This window comes from Phocoena phocoena, chromosome 7 (genome assembly GCF_963924675.1).
Source record: "Phocoena phocoena chromosome 7, mPhoPho1.1, whole genome shotgun sequence".
Taxonomy (NCBI): Eukaryota; Metazoa; Chordata; class Mammalia; order Artiodactyla; family Phocoenidae; genus Phocoena; species Phocoena phocoena.
Window position 1 is genome coordinate 114,119,761 of NC_089225.1, and position 20,467 is coordinate 114,140,227.

The 20,467-nt window shown below is 56.3% G+C and overlaps 2 protein-coding genes across 2 annotated transcripts; both read right to left on the reverse strand.

Moving 5' to 3' along the window:
* Nucleotides 1-3,944: 3,944 nt before the first annotated feature.
* COPS9 (COP9 signalosome subunit 9) lies at nucleotides 3,945-8,279 on the reverse strand. Its single transcript, XM_065881079.1, has 3 exons — nucleotides 8,217-8,279; nucleotides 6,339-6,411; nucleotides 3,945-3,982 (listed from the first exon to the last, which is right to left on the reverse strand). Exons 1-3 carry the CDS (start codon nucleotides 8,277-8,279, stop codon nucleotides 3,945-3,947), a joined length of 174 nt encoding a protein of 57 aa, XP_065737151.1.
* Nucleotides 8,280-12,577: 4,298 nt separating this feature from the next.
* On the reverse strand, nucleotides 12,578-13,899 carry OTOS (otospiralin). The gene is made up of 4 exons (XM_065881135.1): nucleotides 13,851-13,899; nucleotides 13,496-13,564; nucleotides 13,353-13,379; nucleotides 12,578-12,839 (listed from the first exon to the last, which is right to left on the reverse strand). Exons 2-4 carry the CDS (start codon nucleotides 13,551-13,553, stop codon nucleotides 12,655-12,657), a joined length of 270 nt encoding a protein of 89 aa, XP_065737207.1. The 5' UTR covers nucleotides 13,554-13,564; nucleotides 13,851-13,899; the 3' UTR covers nucleotides 12,578-12,654.
* Between the last annotated feature and the right edge of the window lie 6,568 nt (nucleotides 13,900-20,467).

Genomic DNA, 20,467 nt, shown 5'->3' on the forward strand with positions numbered 1-20,467 from the left:
TCTTCTAGCGCAGTCACCCTGCAGGTCAGTTGACTGTCCTGGACATCACTCCACTGTCCCCTCCCCTGGACAACCTCTCTGACTGCAGAGCACTTGCTGTTTCCACGGAATCACACTCCCTCGTGATGACAGCCATTAAAGCCACTTACGAGCAGTTTATTTTGTGACTTATCAGATAATAATTATTCACACACAACACAGGCACCTAAAAGGCCCCTCAGCGCAGCCGTGACCATTCAGTACTGACCCCGGCTTGATGCTGGGGGTGGACGAGTGACATGGAGGCCTCAGGACACTCGTGGGGAAGCCGCTCGTCCCATGAGCCTTGTCGGGGAGGAGCGCGGGCAGAGCTGTGCGGGGCACTCGGGGCCTCGCCCTCTGCCCCCTGCTGACCGAGGCCCGAACTCTTGAGACTCAGGCTCCAACAGCCAGTGGAAAGGCCCAGCACCCGAAGGCCCACCTCTGGCCTCTTGAGAGACAAAGGAGCTTTTTATTTTAGCACCCTTTTCTCAGCACTTTCTCATCTTGGCTCCGAGCAGAATTCACAGCAGTAAATTTTCTAAAGTCAATAATGTGGCTTCTTAAAAATGTGACTTGTTTTGGAAGTGCCCCTAACCCGGCTGCTCAGTGTTCGTCCAAGAATTCAGAGGCCTGTCGCCTCTCCCTGGCGGGTTCCTGAGCATCTTTCTACTCAACAAGCGGCCAGTGCAAAGGCTGACCGTGAGATGAACGTTTTCCCTCTACCCGGGAAGAAGGAGAACTCTAAGGGCAGGGGAAGTAGATGCTTTCTTCAAAGGCCATGACTGAAGTCCTCCAACAGTCCAAAGCATCAAAACAGTTCTATTCTCCAGTTGCCCCCCCAAACCTAGATTCTCAAAAACCAAAGTGTGTAAAACCCATGCGCTTGACCACGTGGCTTAGGAAGGGCTCCCTTCGCTGGAATCCTAACTTCCAAGAGCCCGCAGCTTCACGAGGCTCCACAACACCCCACCTTAGCAGATAACACTCTCCAGGTCCCCACCCCAGCTCCCGAGCGGCGGCCCCCCATGTGCACCCTCCCCCGGAGGAAAGGGCCTTCCCAATCCTGCGAGCTGTGAGTGGGCGCTGCCCTCCTGGCTCACAGCGATAAGCGTGGACACTGCCGACGGGCCAGGGAGTGGGACGGACAGAGGGTGCGCCAATCAGAGGCCTTCCCGAGCGCTTGCTGTGGACCCTCAACCCCCAACGGGGTGGCGCCGGCAGCGGAACAGCTGGGCACCGTGGGGACCACATTCCCGTGTGGATGAAGACCTCCTGGGCCGAGGAGCCAACAGGCGGGTGCGCCCGCAGGCGGCCTGAGCCCGGGGGCCCTCTGCTCGCCAGCCTTCCACAGCTTTCCGACAAATTCTTCTTCTTTCACTTCCAAGGACTCCAATGCAAGATGCTTCCTTCCTGTCTCTTCTCCAGCCCCCAGGAGTCTCCCTCGCCTTCTGCCCATTCTTCTCCCGGTGGCCGCAGGCACTCCGGCCAGAGTCGTGCTTTGCCATCCTCTGTTCTGCAACCGGCTGGCGGCCGAGCTTGCGGGGAAAGGTGGCACAGCTTCCCTCTGCCGTGGGCTTTCCAGACCGGCACGCAGGCCAATCTCTGTGACCCTGGCAGTTAGGAACAGAAAGTGACAAAAACGTGTTTCGTCACTGTGAGTGAAAACATACTACGGACAATGGCTAGAGCTTCTTCGTCAAAGGTATGAGCATCTCCTGAGGTAGCCACCGCTCCCCAAGGGTGCCGGCCAAGCCACAGCGAGAGAAGGAAGAAAAGAAGTGACTCTGAACCTCGGCCTCACGGTACTGAGGAAGCTGCAAGGGTTCTGTGAAAGCAAAGGAGGCCTAGAGCCTAGCGCGTAAGCAGAGGCCTAAGTATGTGCAGAAGACCCGCGCGCGCGCGTGCACACACACACACACGCACACACACACACACACACACACGCACAGCTGACATTCACTGAGCACCAGACTGGTCTGAAACTCTGAGGCCAACACGGAGCCCGCTGGGGTCCTACAGCCGCGGCCTGGCAGGGAAAGGCCAGCTCCTCACCCGGGCCCACGGCAGCCCTTCCTTTGCCTGGGCTGCTTCCTCCCAGCTGAAGACCACAGACCCTGAACCGGAAGGCCCCGCGGGGACCAAGGGCTGTGTCCACCAGCGAGGAACAGAGGCCTGAGGCCGGGGAGCTGATGGGGCACGACCACCGCTCCTCGGTGACGTGCTCGACGCAGGGACAACTCGGGGCGCCACCGGCCCGAGACGTCACCACGCCCTTGACACGGCGAAGTGCAAGCCCCGAAGGGCCGTGTCTCCATAAACCTCAACTGCGCCGGCTGCAGGGCAAGCGCCTGCTGGCCAAGGACTCACCCAAATGCCCAGATGCTCCCCACAGAGCCTTCCGGGCCTGCTCGGAGGAACCCGCTGAGGAAACGTAACTGCCTGTGACTTGACCTCAAGGACAAGCAGACGTCTCTCCCTGAGGTCAGACCGTGCAGCTGGCCTGGAGGCCCTGTCACTCTGGCTGCAGATCGGAGCTGTGAGTCTGACACAGATGTAGCCCCGAATCCCGACACAGGGCGGGGCTTCAAATGAAGGGTGTTCCCAGTTTCTCCCAAGCTGGTCTTCCCAGGGTCGCTGCCCTCGTGTCAGCCCCTTGAGCCGCGCTAGATGCCCGGCCCTCCCTCCCGGGGGCCGAGCTCCATCAGGACGGGCCTGCTAAGTGGCAGAAGCCCACTCGGCACTCATGAGAAAACAGGCAGAGGGAAGGTCTCGTTCTGTTTAAAATCTCACCTGGTCTTCGGTGAAATGTCTTTCATAACCAGGCCATCGAGGTGCTCCGTCCGGCAGTTCTCACGGGGACGGTCAGCACATCCCAACTCATCTGAGTGGCTCTGCTCGACTCTGAGCGGTGGGGACCGATGAAGCCATGTGCCCTGGGCCTTTCCTTATCGAAGGAGCATTCTTCACTTCGAGACTGATGTGAAGCAGTAATCTTAGTTTACAACCATTATCAGTTGCTGAGCTGGGCCAGCAAGAAACTTCCCCCAAAGGTACTACGCTGTCCTTTGAGATGGACCAATGCACACGTTTCTCAGGTAGGAGGCGTCTCTTTCAGAGTCATTATCGAGCTGCCCTGCTTCTTCCAGCCTCAGATTTGGGGACAGCAGCTGCTCTGACGTTAGGAGGGGAAACACGCAGCTACATGTGCCTCCAGGGGAGGGATGGGACCCGAGTAAGGTCTCACAGGCACTTCCAGGAGCCAGCCTGCACCGCTTACGGGTCTAACACAAACACCACGTTAGCAACCGTGAGCTGTGAGAATTACTCAAGGCCACAGAGCAAAAAGTGCACCATGTGGGGCTTCCCTGGTGGCGCAGTGGTTGAGAGGCCGCCTGCCGATGCAGGGTACACGGGTTCGTGCCCCGGTCCGGGAAGACCCCACGTGTCGCGGAGCGGCTGGGCCCGTGGGCCGTGGCCGCCGGGCCTGCGCGTCCGGAGCCTGTGCTCCGCGATGGGAGAGGCCACGGCAGTGAGAGGCCCACGTACCGCAAAAAAAAAAAGTGCACCATGTATTTCTATGCTGAGACCTGTTTCTCTTAGCATGGAACACAGGCATGCATGTACACGTATGCACAAGGAGACGTCTAGGGATTGCAATATTCACTCAAAAATGCAAGCATTAAAATCACCCTGCAAGTAATAACATCACTTTTTTAATTGAAGTAAAGGACAAAAGGCGGTCACATTCAGAGATTAACAGGCCTCATCCAGATGGTTAAAACCATCTTTTCCTTCTTCGTTAACCATCTCCAAATTTCAAGTGATTTCCACAAGTTCTCTGGAACCATCTAAAACTATCCTTTGAGGCGATCCACCACACCACGTCATGGCAAAGCCTGGGCAAACGCACCGCCGGACACACCTCACTGGATATCATCGTCATCAAAGAGATCTTCAAAATCTACAAAATGAACAAAATCACACATTGATGGGGCACACGAGGTCTACAGCTGAGGAAATAACTATAAAATGAGGTATATGGTCATTCAAAACTAGAGAGAAAACAGTGAACAATCTGATAAAGGACTTTTCCCAGGACAGGCTCTCAATTTTATCCCACCGGGGCTCATACAGTCCAAAGGGACAGTAGTCCAGAGTGCACCTTTACTCTTGTTTCTATTTAGATGACAATCTTAAGAAAATGCACAAGGGCGTGTTCTGGACCACGTGGGCGACCCCTCACAGCCGTGACTGCGTGCCCGCGAGCGCGGCCAGGGCTCTGCTCTCGCCAACGCTGCGTGGAGGGCAGGGGAGGTGGGCTGAAGCTGCCTGCGCTCGCAGCCGTGAGCAGGAAACTGCAGAGCTGGGGGGAGAAAGGCGGTGGAGGGACAGAGCCCCGTGAGAACGACTCCCTTTAAGAGAGTCTGACCTATAGTTAAGCTTGAGAAACAGCCTGAGCCCCATTCCCACTAGAAGAAACGCCAGAAATTCACAGCGCACTGCATCCTGCGAGGGGGTCAAAGCCAAACTCATGGTTATCTGTCCTTCTGTTTACTTCTTTGTATATTTTCTACATCCCCACCACGGGTTATGTGTTACTTTCACAAGCAGAGAAAAAGCCACTCATGTGTACCATGCACTGAGAACATGCAGAGTAAACGAAGAGCCGTTAGGAGGACGGGTTGGTCCCCACACCCCTGCTCCCCAGGGAAAGGCGGCACCCAGGCACCTCCTGCCCCGCCCCGCCCCCCGACGGCCCCACCGGGCCCGCCTCTGCCACCGCCTGGCCTGTGGTCCCGCAGCTCCGCCACTCTCCCCCTGCGCCCACCTGTCTGGGCTCTCGCCCCGAGCCGTCCCGGCCCACCCCGTCTAGCGCTCCCATTCTGTAAAACACTGAGTGAGCAGAGCGAACCTGGCTCGGGGTTTGAACTCCACTGCCTAGGGGACGACAGGCCATCAAAATCTATCTGTTCAATCATGAGTGAAAAGGACTACGGACAAGTCCTTCCAAAGGCCACTCGGCTTCATCGCGGGAACAGCTTCCGGCACACCTGGGCCGTCACAACCTGCCGGGCGGCGTCTGCTCGCCCGCGCCCCTTCTCTTCCCTGCCGGACTCGGACTCGGAGGGAGAAGCGCCCTCATCTGCTCCCGTGCTCACCTGGCCTGAAGGCCTGGGTCCTTCTCACAGGTGCTCTGTCAGAATTAAAGAGCTGTTGGTGGATATCACGTGACCTTGAACTCTAGAACACAGCCAACTGTCTCTAAGCCCCAGGCTGGCAGGGCAGGAGGGGGGCTTGCAAGGAGACCCTCAAAATGTGAGTGGATCGTGCCGTACTGGGGACCATACACCCCTACCCGGGTGAGGTCCTAGCGGCGGCTCTGCAGCCCGTGCTCCCCACACCTGCTCCCCCGGAGAACTTAACAAACGTCACCCCCCTCAGTCCTGCGGGGACGCTGCCTGGGGAGAGCAGCTGGGCTCCCCGGGAAGGCTGCCCTCGTGCAGCAGCCTGGCTTCTCTCGTTAGGCAACAACTGCAAAGCAGCCAGAAAAAACAACACGGGCTCGGGCCAGAGCGGTTCGGGGCCCCTGAAAACCAACATGGCAAGGCAACATCCTGGCTGCCACTAACGAGGGACGAAAGTTCTCTGTAGTGGCAGGCACCCTGGATGACAGACGAAAGGTAAGAGATAAAATACCACTTTACTCTCCTAAGAAAGCGATCTTGTGTTTCTTATGATTTAACCCTTGGTAGGGATGAATATACCCTATAAGAACAAGGCCTTAAGAAACCAGAAGGGGACACAAGAAGGACCCCCTCAAACGTATATGAAGATTTCCTATAAAGTTGGTTTCTCACTGTTTATTTGATAAAACCCCACCCATGTTCCTGAAGCTAGCATTAAGCCCTTACATGCGAGTAGCTCCCGGTGTCAGAGAAAAGGGGCGGAGAAGAGCAGGAGTGTGGCCGCCACTCTGCACAGGCAGAGCCCAGGGGACAGGAACCCAGTGGCGAACAGGGAGAGGAAAGCAAACCAGCCATCGCGAGAGAGGGGCGACGAGAAAGCCAGAGAGACCAGACCCTGCTACAGTTTCAGGTGTCCAAGTGCACGTTCATGGCTCAAACTCAACAACTGGAACATAAGACTGGAAGCCTTTTTCCCTCCTGAAAAGCAGGGCTGCACGGCGTTCCAAGAATGGCACAAGATCTGGCCTGTACTGGTCTACGATCCAAGTCACTCATGTCACAAAGCTGCTCCACGGCATAACTTGCAGAAGAAACAGATTAAAACCGGCCAGCCAATCCCAGCGTCCTTACCGTTAAAAAAGTCCGCGTGAACTGCCTTTTCATTGGCCGCCAAGTCCATCAGGAGCCCGGTGCTGCCTCCTGCCTGGGGAGGGAACGGAAAGCTCATGGCAGCGGGGTTTTCCGAGAGAACGGGTGGTATAAGTGCCACGCAGGCTCCAGACCACTCCTGGGCAGAAAGTGTCCAGGTCGGAGACAACATTTAGTCCAGGGGAAGGGAGGGAGTGCGCGCGGGGCTGGGGAGGCGGCATTCCAAGGAATTACGGCGAGGGTCCCCTCGGGTCGGACGTCCTCGACTCCTCTCGCCTTTTCCGTAGAGTCCTGCCATTGCCCCAAACAGCGGCACTGCTGCGCACACCTGGACAAGAGGCCCCGAGCGCGCGCAAAACTGAGCCTGACCACTGCTCTGCTCTGGACTGCTCTTGAGTGTTAAACCATTTCCCCTGAGAAACTGACCTGCTGACCTGGGGTTCTGGGGAGGGGGGCGGGGCCATCACGGGCCTTCCCACTGCCACCACTCAACGGTGGCAGTGAAACAACGCCACAACCAAAGCTGGGCAACGTGGCGAGGATTCTGAGCCTCTTTTAGAGTCACATGGCGACAGCCAGAGCAGAGGCCTCTGGTGGCAGCACCCTGGACGGCTGGCCCTCAGGCCCTGCTGCCACCCTGACTCCCGACTGCCACCCTGACTCCCGACCGCCCCAGGCTGTCTGCCCTGCCTCTTGCTGGCTCAAAGGGCGGAGCACCTCCCGTGATCCCTTAGCAGCAGGGACTCTCAGAGCCTTCCTTCCCTCCTCAGGCGCCCTCCCCTGCCCCGTCCCCACAGGAAGCTGTGCAGATTCTACCTGTGACACAGCTGCAGAGTTTGCGCCTACCTCCCTCTGGAGGCACTGCCTTCATTCAGACCCTCCTCGCGCCCCCTGTCCCCCTGTTTGTACTGCCCCACTCTCTCACCCCAAAGCCTCCAGAGCGACGGCGCCACGAACCAGTCACAGCCGTCACTCCGCACCTTAAAGCCCTCCAGCGACTCCACGCTTGCCTAAGGTAGCGCCTGGAGCACAGGGCTGAGAAACAGGGGGTGAGTGCAGGTGCCTCGGGGCTGGGGTGCAGAGGGCCCACCTGTCCCAGGACGGCTACAGGCCATGCACCATCTGCCCCCCAACCCCGCCTGCCCGGCTCCATCCCATTCCCGCTCTCCCAGGCACGACGTGCCGTCCCCTAGACCCTGCAGGCCTCGCTCCCGATCCACCAGGCCTCGCCCAGGGACGCCCAGGAGCACACAGAATGGGTCTGTCCCCTCTGAGGTTTGACAAGGAGAAATAGAGGTCCGGACCCCGCGAAGCCGGCCTGACACTCCGAGCACACACCGCCAACACCAGACAGGAACGCCCTGTGCCCAGAGGATGGGGTGACACAACCACCCTCGCAACTGCCCCGCGCGGAGCACAGACCTGCCAGGCGCCCCTCTCCCCCGCTCCGCGGGCTGGCGGCCGCTTCTTTCCCAAGGGCCGTTGGTCAGCCGAGCTCTCGTCTCCCCTCCTCCCAGACGGGGACTCGCCCCCGCCGCGCCACAGCACACCATCCCGGCCGGGGCCTACCTCCTCCCCAGCACCTGGCACGAGCTCAACCCCGTCCCCGGGGTCCCCACCAATCGCTCCTGCGGGGCTCCAGGCCGCGGGCACCGACGCTCACCGCAACCCCGGCCCGTAGCCATCCCGGCCGCCACCTCACTGGGTTCCCGGAGGCCCCATTCTCTCGCCCGAGGTAGGAACCGCCGGGACGGCGAGCGCGCCCATGCAGGCCGCCACCTTCTCTCGCCCCAAACCCGGCCCGCGGCCGACAGCTGGCCTTGGCTCCGCTCCCGCCCGGCCCGGCGCCGCCCGCCTTACCTCGTCCAGATCCACGTAAGGCCCCGCACCCTCGGGAAACATCTCGTCCACCGCCGGCTTCATCCCCGCCTGCAGCTCCGGCGTCCCCGACCCACTTCCGGCCCGCTGACTCCCTCTTCCGGTGCAAGCCCCGCCTTGGCAAGTCTAGACTCGAGAGGACGGCCGACTCTATGGTTTCCTCCCCCCACCATCTGGCAGCTCTAGCCGCCGGAGGACCTTCCACGCTATGGTCCGCTCCTCCATTAGTCGGGGCGGGCAGGACTGGCCTGGTTGGGGCTGGGGTGGGCGGGGTCTCCGCGTGGCTGCCGGCACACAAGGGAAGCCGAGACTTCACCGCGGCCCCAGACAGTTTGGACCTAAGGGCCTGACACTGCCAGGTGCCCAGGAAATACCCATTAAAGAATATGCGTGGGTAACAGAGTAAAAAGGCAACCCACAGAATGGGAGAAGATATTTGCAAACCATATATCTGATAAGGGATTAATATACAGAATGTACAGAGAACTCCTAAAATTCAACAACAGAAAACAAGGAGTCTGATTAAAAAATCAGCAAAGGACTGGAATAGACATTTATCCAAAGAAGATTTATAACTGGCCAATAAACCTATGAAAAGATGTTCAACATCACTGATCATCAGAGAAAGGCAAACCAAACCACAATGAGATACCACCCCACATCCATCGGGATGGCTACTGTCAAAACCCCAGCAAATACCAAATGTTAGCAAGGATGTGGGGAAATTGGAACCCTTGTGCACTGTTGGTTGGAATGTAAAATGGTGCGGCTATTGTAGAAAACAGTATGGAGTTTCCTCAAACGTGAAACATAGATTTACCGTATGGTCCAGGATTCCACTCTGGGCATATACCCTAAAGAATTGACAGCAGGGTCTCGAAGAGATATTTGTACACCCACGTTCACAGCAACATTTTTCACAATGGCTAAAATGTGAAAGAACTCGGGTAGGTATCCACCAACATTCGAATGGCTGAGCAAAATGTGGTCCATCCATACGGTAGAATATTATTCAGCCTTTAAAACGAAGGACATTCTAACAGCTGCTCCAATGTGGGTGAACCTTGAGGACACTATGCTTAGTGAAATCTCCAAAAGACAAATACTGTATGATTCCACTTATATGAGGTACGCAGGGTAATCAAATTCATAGAGACAGAAAGTAGAATGGGGCTGGGGGAGGGGGAGGGGGAGTTAGTGCTTAATGAGGAGAAGAAATAGCCTGGAGATGGATGGTGATGATGGTCACATAACAATGTGAACGCACTTAATGCCTCTCAAAAATACTTAAAGTAGTAAATGTTCCGTTCTATGTATTTTATCATAAGTTTTTTAAAAGAATGTGAATGAGAGAGAAGTGAGGGCAGAAGGGAGAGGGGAAGGGATGGTGGGGAAGGAGAGCATGAGATATCTGAGCTAGACTTTTAGAAGTAGGTATGCTTGGGGGCTGGGCTGCCAGAGAAGTGGGGGCGGGGAGGGGGAGGGGGAGGGGGAGGGTGTTTCCAGGGAGATGGGAATTGAGCCTAGATTGAGCAGGGATTGTGGCCCTGGGTCAGGCGTGGGTGGACAGCGCAGGGCCAAGGGAGAAGGGAAAGTGACTGGCCGGGTGGGTGAGCCTCCAATGTCACCATGACACGAGTCACCACAAGTGCCCGAGGGAAAGTCAGACCAGTGGAGCCTGAGTCCATGGTACCAGCCAACTCCCCTTCTGAGTAGTTTCAAAGCACAGGGACCCCCATTCCTGTGGAGAGGTGAGGTCTCCAGGAGAGCGGGGCACAGAGTCCGCCCCAGGGGACACTGATGTTTATGGAGGAACAGAAGCAGGGCAGTGATGTCACAGGGGTGGAAGGACAGGGTCGGCTCGGGTGACCCCCGGGTGACCCCCGAGAGCACCAGGGGATTGGGCTTGTCGCTGGGTGATCACATCCAGACCATATCCTTTGAGAGTGAAAGGGACCCTATTGGTGACTGCTCCAGGACAGCAGGTGTGAACAAAGAATGTCCCCGGAGGTATCAGTAAACAAAGGATGTTGAGGGCCTCGGCCCCCAGCCTCTGCAGCAGCTCCCACTGTGTACCCTGAGGGGATTCAGGATGGAGGAAAGCAGGATCCTGGCCGTTGGGAGAGTTCAGGTGCATATCAAAGGAGTAATTTCAGTGAGCCCAGACGCTTGCATCCTCCCATACAAAGAAAAGCACTAAATTTATTAACTTGAGATGTCTGGTTTTCTCTAATTAGCAGGAATCTTTCGATGTCCCAACTGCCTAGTCTTTTTTGGCAAAAACTATAGATCCTGGCTCCTCCCTTCCCTCTTCAGGACCATGACATCTGAGAGGCTGTCTCCTGAGCTTAAGTCCTCAGTATGTCTGCCAAATAAAACATAATTCTCAACTTCTAGGTTGTGCGTTTTTTTCAGTCGACACGGGCATTGACTGCTGGGCACAGCAGGCGTGTGGTCCCCCAGGCCATCAGCGGCCAAGGTAGGGATGAGAAGACAGTGGCTGCCGGTGGTGCTTGTTGGCAGCAAGCATTGAGGGGTGAAGCCAGCTGAGGACATGGGGCAGGAAGTGGAGGGGTCCCCCGCCACCAGGTGTGACTGTGAAGGGAAACCAAGAGGGATGCACAGAAGGGAAATGAAGCTGTGTGTGCTCAGGTGAACAGAGAGGGTCACAGCCAAATCTGAGTCCTAAATGGGGAGCCAGGTGCCCCCGGGGCCACAGGGCAGGCAGGTAGGGCATCTGCTGAGGGTTGCTTGAGGGTGGGGCTTTCTTCTTCTGAGAACAGAAGGGCAGCTGGGACTTTGAAGACACGTAATAATGCAGCTATGTGTCTTGGGTGGTCATGGGAGTGTCCAAGAGGGGACACAGCTCTGGCCAGGGCACCCCAGGGGCTTCCCCGGAAGGCACATGGGAGGCAGTCCTTCGAGCACTTTTGAGGGGCATCTGGAGCCGTCATTCTCCAATGCTTGACGTAACTGGGTACGTGAAAATCCGAGTGGCATGTAAATGACCACACACACACAAACACACACGCACGCACACGAATTAACACACAGGTCAGCACCATGTCCAGGGGGTGAGGGTGCCTTTCGTCTGGTACGTTTGGTCAAGGCCCAGCTCCCACAAGTGGACTCTCATAGGAGTCGGGACTTGTGTGTGTGTGTGTGTGTGTGTGTGTGTGTAGTTAATTTACAGAAACCAAACTCAGACCAGCTCAAGGGGGAAAAGAAACAAAGAACGTACTGGCTTTTCCCGAAGCGACAGGCTAGGCCAACAGATTCTTCCTCATTCACATTGAAGCCTGGACACAGGGAGGGAAGCTACACGTTGGCCACAGGAGGTGGAGACAGAAGTGAGGGCAGGAAGCCTTGCTGGACGGCTGGGGCCAGCGGGCAGCCACTGTCTGGGCACCGTGGCCACCTCCCCTCCCCCTCCCAGGTCCCTCCCAGCACAGCTGAGTGTCCATGCCAGTGTCCCGGGAGAGAAATCTCAGAATAACCCCTACTTCTCACTCACCTTAAAGGACAGCCTGCAGACCCTGGAGGCTGCACACAGGATGGAGTTCATTCCCATCACATATTTCCAACGAACAGAACACGCAGCACACGAGTTTCACAAAACCTTACAAAATTCTTATTATGTGTAATGGTTTCTATGGTTAGCAGCTAGTACAAATACCAGTGTCTAAAGTTAAATAGGAAGTATTTTCTATTATTTTATTTTAAAGACAAGCAGCTTGCAGCCCATTAAACCGATTTCTTCTCCATCTGATGGGGTGGGGCCCGAAGTTCGTGCGTCCTGGCTCTGCCCAGGGCAGGCAGCCCCACTCCCCCCAAGTCCCCTAATCTGCACTGCTGGTGGTCATGTTTTGGGGGCCCTTCTGCCTGCAGAACCAGCGCCCAGGCACCCAGCAATGCCCACAGACCAGCTGCCCTGGTGTGAGTTGAGCACGAGGGGTGGAGCCCTGGCAGGGCGTCCAGCCCAGGGAGGCCGCTGTGGGTCTGCCTGCTGTCCAGCTCGGTGGCCAAGGCGGTGGGGTGGGGGGGGTTTCTGAGGCGCAGCTGCCTGGATGGGACCTGGGTCCCGTCAACAAGCCAGGCAGTTAGCTGGTGTCTGCTTGCCTCAGTTTCCCCACCTACACTCTGGGGATCCTCCTAGGGTCAGTGTGAGGACAGGGGGAGTCACAGTTGGTGCACAGTTGGTGGACAGAAACCATGCACAGGCCTTTCTAAGAAGTGTTCCCTGATGGGCAAGAGGGGCCAGGCTGATTTGTCAAATGAGAGAGTAAGTGGAGCAGAGTGGAGATGCTTCTCCTAAGAAAACCAAGAAGACCACCACGCGCGTCGTGCATTCAAGTCGGGAGTTTATTCAGTACGAGGCCGGCCCGACTCCCACGGGCTGGGGGCCCCCTGCCCCGGATGCTCACTCCTCCCTGTAGGGGACGTGGAAGCCCAGGGTGGTCCCCAGCGGGAAGTGGGCGAAGAAGGTGCGGGCCATGTCCTCCAGCTGGGGGTAGGCCCCCAGGGCCTGGAAGTGTTGCACATAGTTCCAGAAGTCGGACGTGGAGAAGGGCCAGTAAGGCATGGCCGGCAGCTCCGCGTAGGGGTCTAGAGGGAGGACAACCGTTGCTCAGGGGCTGAGCCACCCCACCTGCGCGGAGGCACTGAGCCTGGCCATCCGAGGAGCAGCTGTGGGTAACACCAGCCCTGCCCCTCAGGACTCCTGGCCTGGGGGACAGAGGAGGGGAGAAGGGCGGAGTCTGGCCCATCCTGCAGACACTGAGCGGGATGCAGGGCATCCGGGTGGGATTCGGACGACACCACAGCCCCCAGCCCTGGAGTCCGGATGCTCTGCACCAAGGTGGGACTAGGGGCCTGAGATGAGAATGCTGGGGTCCTCGGGGGCTCAGAGGGTCTCTCCTGCCCGGTGTGTCCCCAGTGGCTGGAGGACAGGGCCCAGGGAAGAGGCTGCAGTCCCTCTGCCAGTGCGGCTCAGCCTACACCTGAGCCGGGGCTCCCACTTCCCCTGCTCTGGACCGGAGGCCAGCTCCCACCCGGCCACTCTTCTTCCCCCACCGCCCCCAGACACGTGAGACCAGAACCGGGAAAGCAGTACGGTACCTCCTTCCTCCTGCACCGGCTTGGCCCCTGCGAGGGAAGGGAGAGAAGTCACCCCAGAGGCCCCCCAGGAAGGACCTCACCACCCACCCGTACCCCAGTGCCTAGACAGGACAGCACAGGATGACAGGCAGGCAGCCCCTCACCTGCCAGAGGTCCCAGCAGGAGGCAGAGGGCCAGCCCAGGCACCAGGCAGGTCCTCATCTTCCCCAGGTCTGTCCCCCACCGACCAATGGTGCTCAGGTCCACCTGCAGCAAGAGGAACCCGGACAGGTGAGACCACCCACCCCTCGGACCGCCACTTCTCCCGTCACCCACAAGTGGGCCACTCCTGGGAAAACAGCTCTGGTAAAAAGAGAAGTTGCCGGTGTTTTCATGACAATTTCAATTTCAGTGGCTTCAAACCTTTCTTCTGAGGCTAACCCCCGAGGCAGAATCAGTTGGCCTTATTTAATTTAACTATTTAAGGAATGCACCACCACCACCCCGCCCCGCATATGCCCTCCCCAGAGGTTACCTCGCAGCTGCTGTCCCCCAGCCTTGTAGCCTGACGGGCGTCTGCTGTCAGCGCACAGGCTCCTCTTTATAAAAGGCCAGGGACAAGGGGCAGACGTCACCTCCGTGAACCTTCAAACTGAATATTCCACCCCCGCCCAGAGGACTGAGGGCTTCTGTGACCCTGCTGGCAGCCAACTCCCTGGAGTCCACTTTTGGGAATCTGATCCAAAGATCAAATTGGGAGAAAAACATTTTTGCACAGGCCTAAGGTTTTAGGACTGAATTCAACATTGGTACTCAAAATAAACCCAATTTCCTTTCTACCAGGAGAGAAAGACATTCGAAGTCTGACATTGGGGCTGCAACGCCCCCCTTGTGGGAGCAGGGTAATCACAGAGCTGCCCCGGGGACAGGCAGGAAGCGGGGTGTCCAGCCTGATGTCCCACCTCCAGACTGGCGCCTCTGGCTTATAAGCAGTGATTAAGTCTGTCGCCACGCAAGACAGCTACTTAGCAGGTGACCATTACAGGTCACTCAGGTATGAGGGGACTATAGCCCCCAGATGCACAGGAAGGATGTCTTCTGGCAGAGAAGCCCCAGCAGAATTTAGGGGTTCGAGTCCCCGGCTCCACCAGAATCTGCTCACACGTCCCCACCCAAGTGAGGAGGGGCTATTCTTCCCCCCAGAATGCCCAGACTTTCAGAGATGGGACCCGAGAGTCCTCTGTTCAACCTGCCTGTGATGCGGCCACACACCAGGCTGAACTTTGGGTTTTATTTCCAGAAGTCGGACCCTGTGCCTCCAAGAGAGAAATTCTTTTAGGGAAGCTGAGCTGGGGTCCTCAGGTGGGCACTTGGTAACTGTGTCGGCGTCCCCAGAACCTCTCCCAGGTTCGCTAGGGGGCCCCCAGGATTCAGCAGAGGCCATGCTCACAGCTGGATTCAGGACAGAGAAAGGATACAAAGCAACATCAGTAAAAGGAAGAGGCTGGTGGGGACAAGTCGGGGACCAGGCGTGAGCACACGACACACTTAGCTCTCTGCCACCAGCCATGATGAGACTGTGAGGTGCTGTCTCCCCGGGGAGCCCGTCGGAGACACAGCGCCTGGGGCTTTTCCTGGGAGTGGTCGCGGGCACCTGTGCCTGGTGAAGGTTCCAGACTCCCAGGAGGAAGCAGCACTCCGCAGGAGCCTCACTTGGCACAAACGTCTAGGGGCAGCGAGGCCGTCTGCTCCACGAGGGGGCTGGGGCCCCTCCCGGGAGCTCCCAGCCCAGGGCCAGCCTCGCGGGCGGGCCTGTCTGAGGGGCTTTTCTGCACAGCACAGATGCTTTCTGGTTCTCTATCTGCCCCTGGCTGGGAATTTTAAGCTCTGAGCGCCTCATTTCCTTTTCCCAAATTCTCCAGCACACTTAGAAGCTACCAGCCAACCCAACAGTCTTTACTCCTTATTCCCACTGAGGGACTGTGACAGCAGCTGCCTGGTCACCCACAGCTGTGGCTCCTGTAGGCACTTGGCTTCGAGACTCGATCTTGCACTTGGTGCCGTGGACGACGGAGGCCCTTGACCACTGCGAATGGCGCCACTGATGTCAGAGGCCAGAGAAGCAGCTCCAGAGCCCCTCCTGATCTCTGTAATCCCCTGGGCCCCTCTCCCGGCTCCAGTACTCCACCCAACAGGGCCACTCGGAGCGTAAGGGGACACAGGGTTTAGGTAGGAACAGGCCTTATGCAGTGCGGGGAGCTGAGGATGTGAAGTCTGGAAGGGCGGGCGGGAACCAGCCTCCGCGGGGTCTTGCGTCTGTGCGTTTCGGGCCCAGCGTTGCGGTGGGCCTGGGACCGCCGGTGCTCTGCGGGGGAAGTGTGAGGCTGGCCGGGGCGTGGCGGGGAGCGGGGAGCAGCCGGTCTTGCTACCGTCCTCACCGCGTTGTCCATCACTAACGGTTCCATGTCTGAAGACGATGTGCGAACATCCCTGTGATGTTAGGGAAAATGAAATAAAATTACAAGTACTTATTTTATAACTGATTACTTCAAAAAAACCACTATACATAGAAAAAGTCCACAAGTAATGAGCAGTGATGATGTTGGGAGCCATGGGTATATATGTTTTTCCTTCTTTGTGGGTATTCGTGTTTTCCTTAATTCATTACTTTTATTTTTTTAACTGAATTTTTATTTTATATTGGGGTAGAGTTGATTTACAAAGTTGTGTGTTTCAGGTGTACAGCACAGTGATTCAGTTATACACACACATATTTCCATTCGTTTTCAGATTCTTTTCCCGTATAGGTTATTACAGAGTATTGAGTAGAGTTCCTCCCTGTGCGGTACAGTAGATCCTTGTTGATTATCTATTTTATATATAGGAGTGTGTATATGTCAATCCCAAACTCCTAATTTATCCCTCTCCCACCTTTCGCCCTTGGTAACCATAAGTTTGTTTACCTTTATAATGGGAAAAAAAAATCTTAAAAAAACCCACCACCCTAAGCTCCCTGTTACTTAGCTTTCTGATCTGCTGGCCTGGGTCAACCTCCTGGGTCTTCCATAACCACCCCCAGGTGTGTCCACCCCCAACCTTTTCTTGCCTCCTGAGTTCTTCAAGCTCCTCTCCCTTGCTGACTTGCTGACTTGCACACAGAACGTCTTGGGCACCACCTGGAGGGCTCTACCTGGAGGGGCTACACCTGAAGGGTCCCACCTGGAGAACCCCAACTGGGGCCCACTCCTCTGCCCGCTGGAGGATGGCCCCTTCACCCCCTCACCAGGTAGCCTTCCCCCAGTGACCCTTGCTGGGGCTCTGCACACCCAGCCGTGTACTGTTCTTTTTCGACCCCAAAGCAGTGGTTCTCACACTATGTATAGATCACCCAGGGATCCTGTTAAAATGCAGTTCTGATTCAGCAGGTTGGAGGTAGAGCCTGGGACTCTGCATCCCTCAAGGCTCCCAGGAGATGTCTGTGCTGCTGGTCCCAGAGCACATTTAGGGTAGGGAGGCACGCACGAGCAGGTTCTCCACCTGGGCGGTGTCAGAATCACCTAGGGGACATGGCAGAATGCAGATCCCTGGGCCCCTACCTCTCAGAGTTCTGATTCAAGAGCTCAGGGGTGGGCCCAGGACTCTGCCTTTCTATCACATTACCAGGGGTGCGCTCAGCAGATCCAGGGCCAGGCTTTGAGAGCTGCTGTCCAAAGAAGTTCTTAACCCTGGCTGCACATGGGGACCACCTGCAGAGCTTTTAAATAGTCAGGATTTCCAGTCCCCAGGCTCCTGAGGCAGGATGCCAATATAATGGTTCAGGGGTGGGACCCAGGTTGGTGGTGGTGAAATCTCTGAAGCCTGGTTGACTGCCCCTGCCCCTGCCCCTGCCCCTGCCCTGCCCTGCGCAGCACCCTCCCTGTGGACGCCTCGGAGGCCTCCAAAGGTCCCACCTGCCTGCGGTGAGAAGCAGCTCTGGTTGCAATATACGGGTCTTGAGGGACGAAGTGGACAGAAGCTGCCCGTCTCCCGCTTTGCTACCCAGGCAGAGAGAGGGGCCGGGCTGCGGGGCTCTGCCAGCTGTGCGGGCAGGCGGGGCCGGGGAGGCCGACCTGGGGACCCTTCACCTCTGCAGCTCCACCTGCCCCAGGGGCGGCCTGGTTCCCGTCCTCCCGGGCCAGTGCCGCAGTTGCTCCCATTAGGAGGTCTCGGGGCGCCCCCTGCTGCCAGCTCGGGAGCACCAGGTGTGGCCTCCTGCTACGGTGCCTGAGCCCCGCACACACCAGAGCCTGCGCCCCCCAGGACAAGCACCCGGCCCACCTCGGGTCTCCTGAGGGCAGGAGGGCGCTTGCGTCACAGTTCTTTCAGCCGTCCCAACGCAAGCCAGAGCCCTGTTCATTATGAAGTCCTAAAGCCACAGGTCCTCCGGAACACAGGCCCCCCTGCCGGGTGCTTCTGGAGGCCCCTCCTCCCTGAACCCCCCCCAGGGCCACCCTCAGCGCGCCTCCACCCGCCGTGTTGATCTGCTTCTGGAAGGGTCCACGCTGCTCACCCAGTCCGCTCCCGGGGCCCCCGTGGCCAGACCGCTTTGCTGTCGGACCCCGAAATGTGCCCGCCGCTTCAATGCTGGGGAACTTGCTCCCCAGTCCAGGAGCCCCGCCTCCTCTGGAGCTCCCCCATCTCCCAGCCCACGTCACTCTGTCCCACGTCCCTGGTCCCAGCAGGTGACACTGCCCTCCTTCTTGGCTCCGTGTTTTGCCCACTTCCTTTCTGAGCCTGAGGCTCCTAAGAGAATCCGAGTGTCCCGGGCCTGGAACAGCTCCTGGCCAGGGTGCAATGGGCTGGCTGAGAGCACGGACTGAGCACCTGGGTCAGGTCAGAGCTTGGCCGGTTCAGCTGGTCAGTGTGAGAGCCGGGTCCTGCCGGCCACTCACTCGGCTGTCCCTGCGCCCAGCTGTGCTGCCCTCACTCCCCACCATGACCCAGGCCCGCTTGAGAAGCGCCCGCCCCTCTGTTCCTGCACGGGGAGGGGACGCCTCTCACAGCCACATTCTTTTGTTTTGTTTTGTTTGTTTTTTACATCTTTATTGGGGTATAATTGCTTTACAATGCTGTGTTAGTTTCTGCTTTATAACAAAGTGAATCAGTTATACATACACATATGTTCCCATATCTCCTCCCTCTTGCGTCTCCCTCCCTCCCTCCCACCCTCCCTATCCCACCCGTCTAGGCGGTCACAAAGCACCGAGCTGATCTCCCTGTACTATGCGGCTGCTTCCCACTAGCTATCTACCTTACGTTTGGTAGTGTATATATGTCCATGCCTCTCTCTCACTTCGTCCCAGCTTTCCCTTCCCCCTCCCCGTGTCCTCAAGTCCATTCTCTAGTAGGTCTGTGTCTTTATTCCTGTCTTACCCCTAAGTTCTTCATGACATTTTTTTCCTTAGATTCCATATATGTGTGTTCGCATACGGTATTTGTATTTCTCTTTCTGACTTACTTCACTCTGTATGACAGACTCTAGGTCCATCCACCTCACTAAGAATAACTCAGTTTCGTTCCTTTTTATGGCTGAGTAATATTCCATTGTATATATGTGCCACATCTTCTTTATCCATTCATCCGATGATGGACACTTAGGTTGTTTCCATCTCCTGGCTATTGTAAATAGAGCTGCAATGAGCATTTTGGTACATGACTCTTTTTGAATTATGGTTTTCTCAGGGTATATGCCCAGTAGTGGGATTGCTGGGTCATATGGTAGTTCTATTTGTAGTTTTTTAAGGAACCTCCATACTGTTCTCCACAGTGGCTGAACCAATTCCCATTCCCACCAGCAGTGCAAGAGGGTTCCGTTTTCTCCACACCCTCTCCAGCATTTATTGTTTCTAGATTTTTTGATGATGGCCATTCTGACTGGTGTGAGGTGATATCTCATTGTGGTTTTGATTTGCATTTCTCTAATAAATAGTGATGTTGAGCATTCTTTCATGTGTTTGTTGGCAGTCTGTATGTCTTCTTTGGAGAAATGTCTAGTTAGGTCTTCTGCCCATTTTTGGATTGGGTTGTTTGTTTTTTTGTTATTGAGCTGCATGAGCTGCTTGTAAATTTTGGAGATTAATCCTTTGTCAGCTGCTTCATTTGCAAATATTTTCTCCCATTCTGAGGGTTGTCTTTTGGTCTTGTTTATGGTTTCCTTTGCTGTGCAAAAGCTTTGAAGTTTCCTTAGGTCCCATTTGTTTATTTTTGTTTTTATTTCCCTTTCTCTAGGAGGGGGGTCAGAAAGGATCTTGCTGTGATTTATGTCATAGAGTGTTCTACCTATGTTTTCCTCTAAGAGTTTGATAGTTTCTGGCCGCCTTACATTTAGGTCTTTAATCCATTTTGAGCTTATTTTTGTGTATGGTGTTAGGGAGTGATCTAATCTCATACTTTTACATGTACCTGTCCAGTTTTCCCAGCACCACTTATCGAAGAGACAGCCACATTCTTTGTTCCCAAACCCACAGGCTCTGATTGTATTTGTCATTTTAAGAAAAGGATTTAATTAAATACCATGAAAGCTAATGAATGTGAACAGAGTTTTGTGCGTGAAAACTCAGTTGCCTTGGAAGGGCCCGCTCGAGGTGAACATTGCCGGAAACTACTGTCAAGTGTGGGTTGGAGAACTCTGGAAAGCTGGAACCGGGACAGACCCGAGCGTTCTGAGGAATCAATCCCACACCTGACATCACGGACGGCGCATCCGAAAGTGGGCTCCAGGGGGCGCCACGCTCACTGGAATCCGAGGATAGCTGGTCAAAGCCCGCGAAGGCAGAGGGGAGATTCGGGAGTTACATGCCTAAGGCCCGTGTGATTCTTCATAAAAATCATTCCTTCCTTTAAATGATCTGTGAGAATTTCTGACCAGGTCCCGGTTCACTCCACGAGAAGCCTTCTGAGCGGAGGCGACCCTGGCCTGGGGTGGAGTGAGGCCAGGCAGCGGGGACCCATCCGGTGCTGGGGTGGACCGGTAGAATGCAGGACACCCCGATACTCAAAAGTATTCATTGATTATTTGAGATTCTGATCTAACTGGGCCTGTATTTGTATTTGTGAATCTGGCAGCTCAGAGCCATGTGGCCCTGCCTGGCCCGTGG

Bases quoted from the DNA above. Each gene is read 5' to 3' on its own strand.
- COPS9 (XM_065881079.1), bottom strand. From the start codon at position 8,279: ATGAAGCCGGCGGTGGACGAGATGTTTCCCGAGGGTGCGGGGCCTTAC. The intron at 6,412-8,216 runs GTAAGGCGGGCG...TTCCCTCCCCAG, and splicing joins CTTACGTGGATCTGGACGAG to GCAGGAGGCAGCACCGGGCT. The intron at 3,983-6,338 runs GTAAGGACGCTG...TTCATTTTGTAG, and splicing joins TCACGCGGACTTTTTTAACG to ATTTTGAAGATCTCTTTGAT.
- OTOS (XM_065881135.1), bottom strand. From the start codon at position 13,553: ATGAGGACCTGCCTGGTGCCTGGGCTGGCCCTCTGCCTCCTGCTGGGA. The intron at 13,380-13,495 runs GTGAGGGGCTGC...CTTCCCTCGCAG, and splicing joins CCTGCTGGGACCTCTGGCAG to GGGCCAAGCCGGTGCAGGAG. The intron at 12,840-13,352 runs GTACCGTACTGC...TCCTCCCTCTAG, and splicing joins GCCGGTGCAGGAGGAAGGAG to ACCCCTACGCGGAGCTGCCG.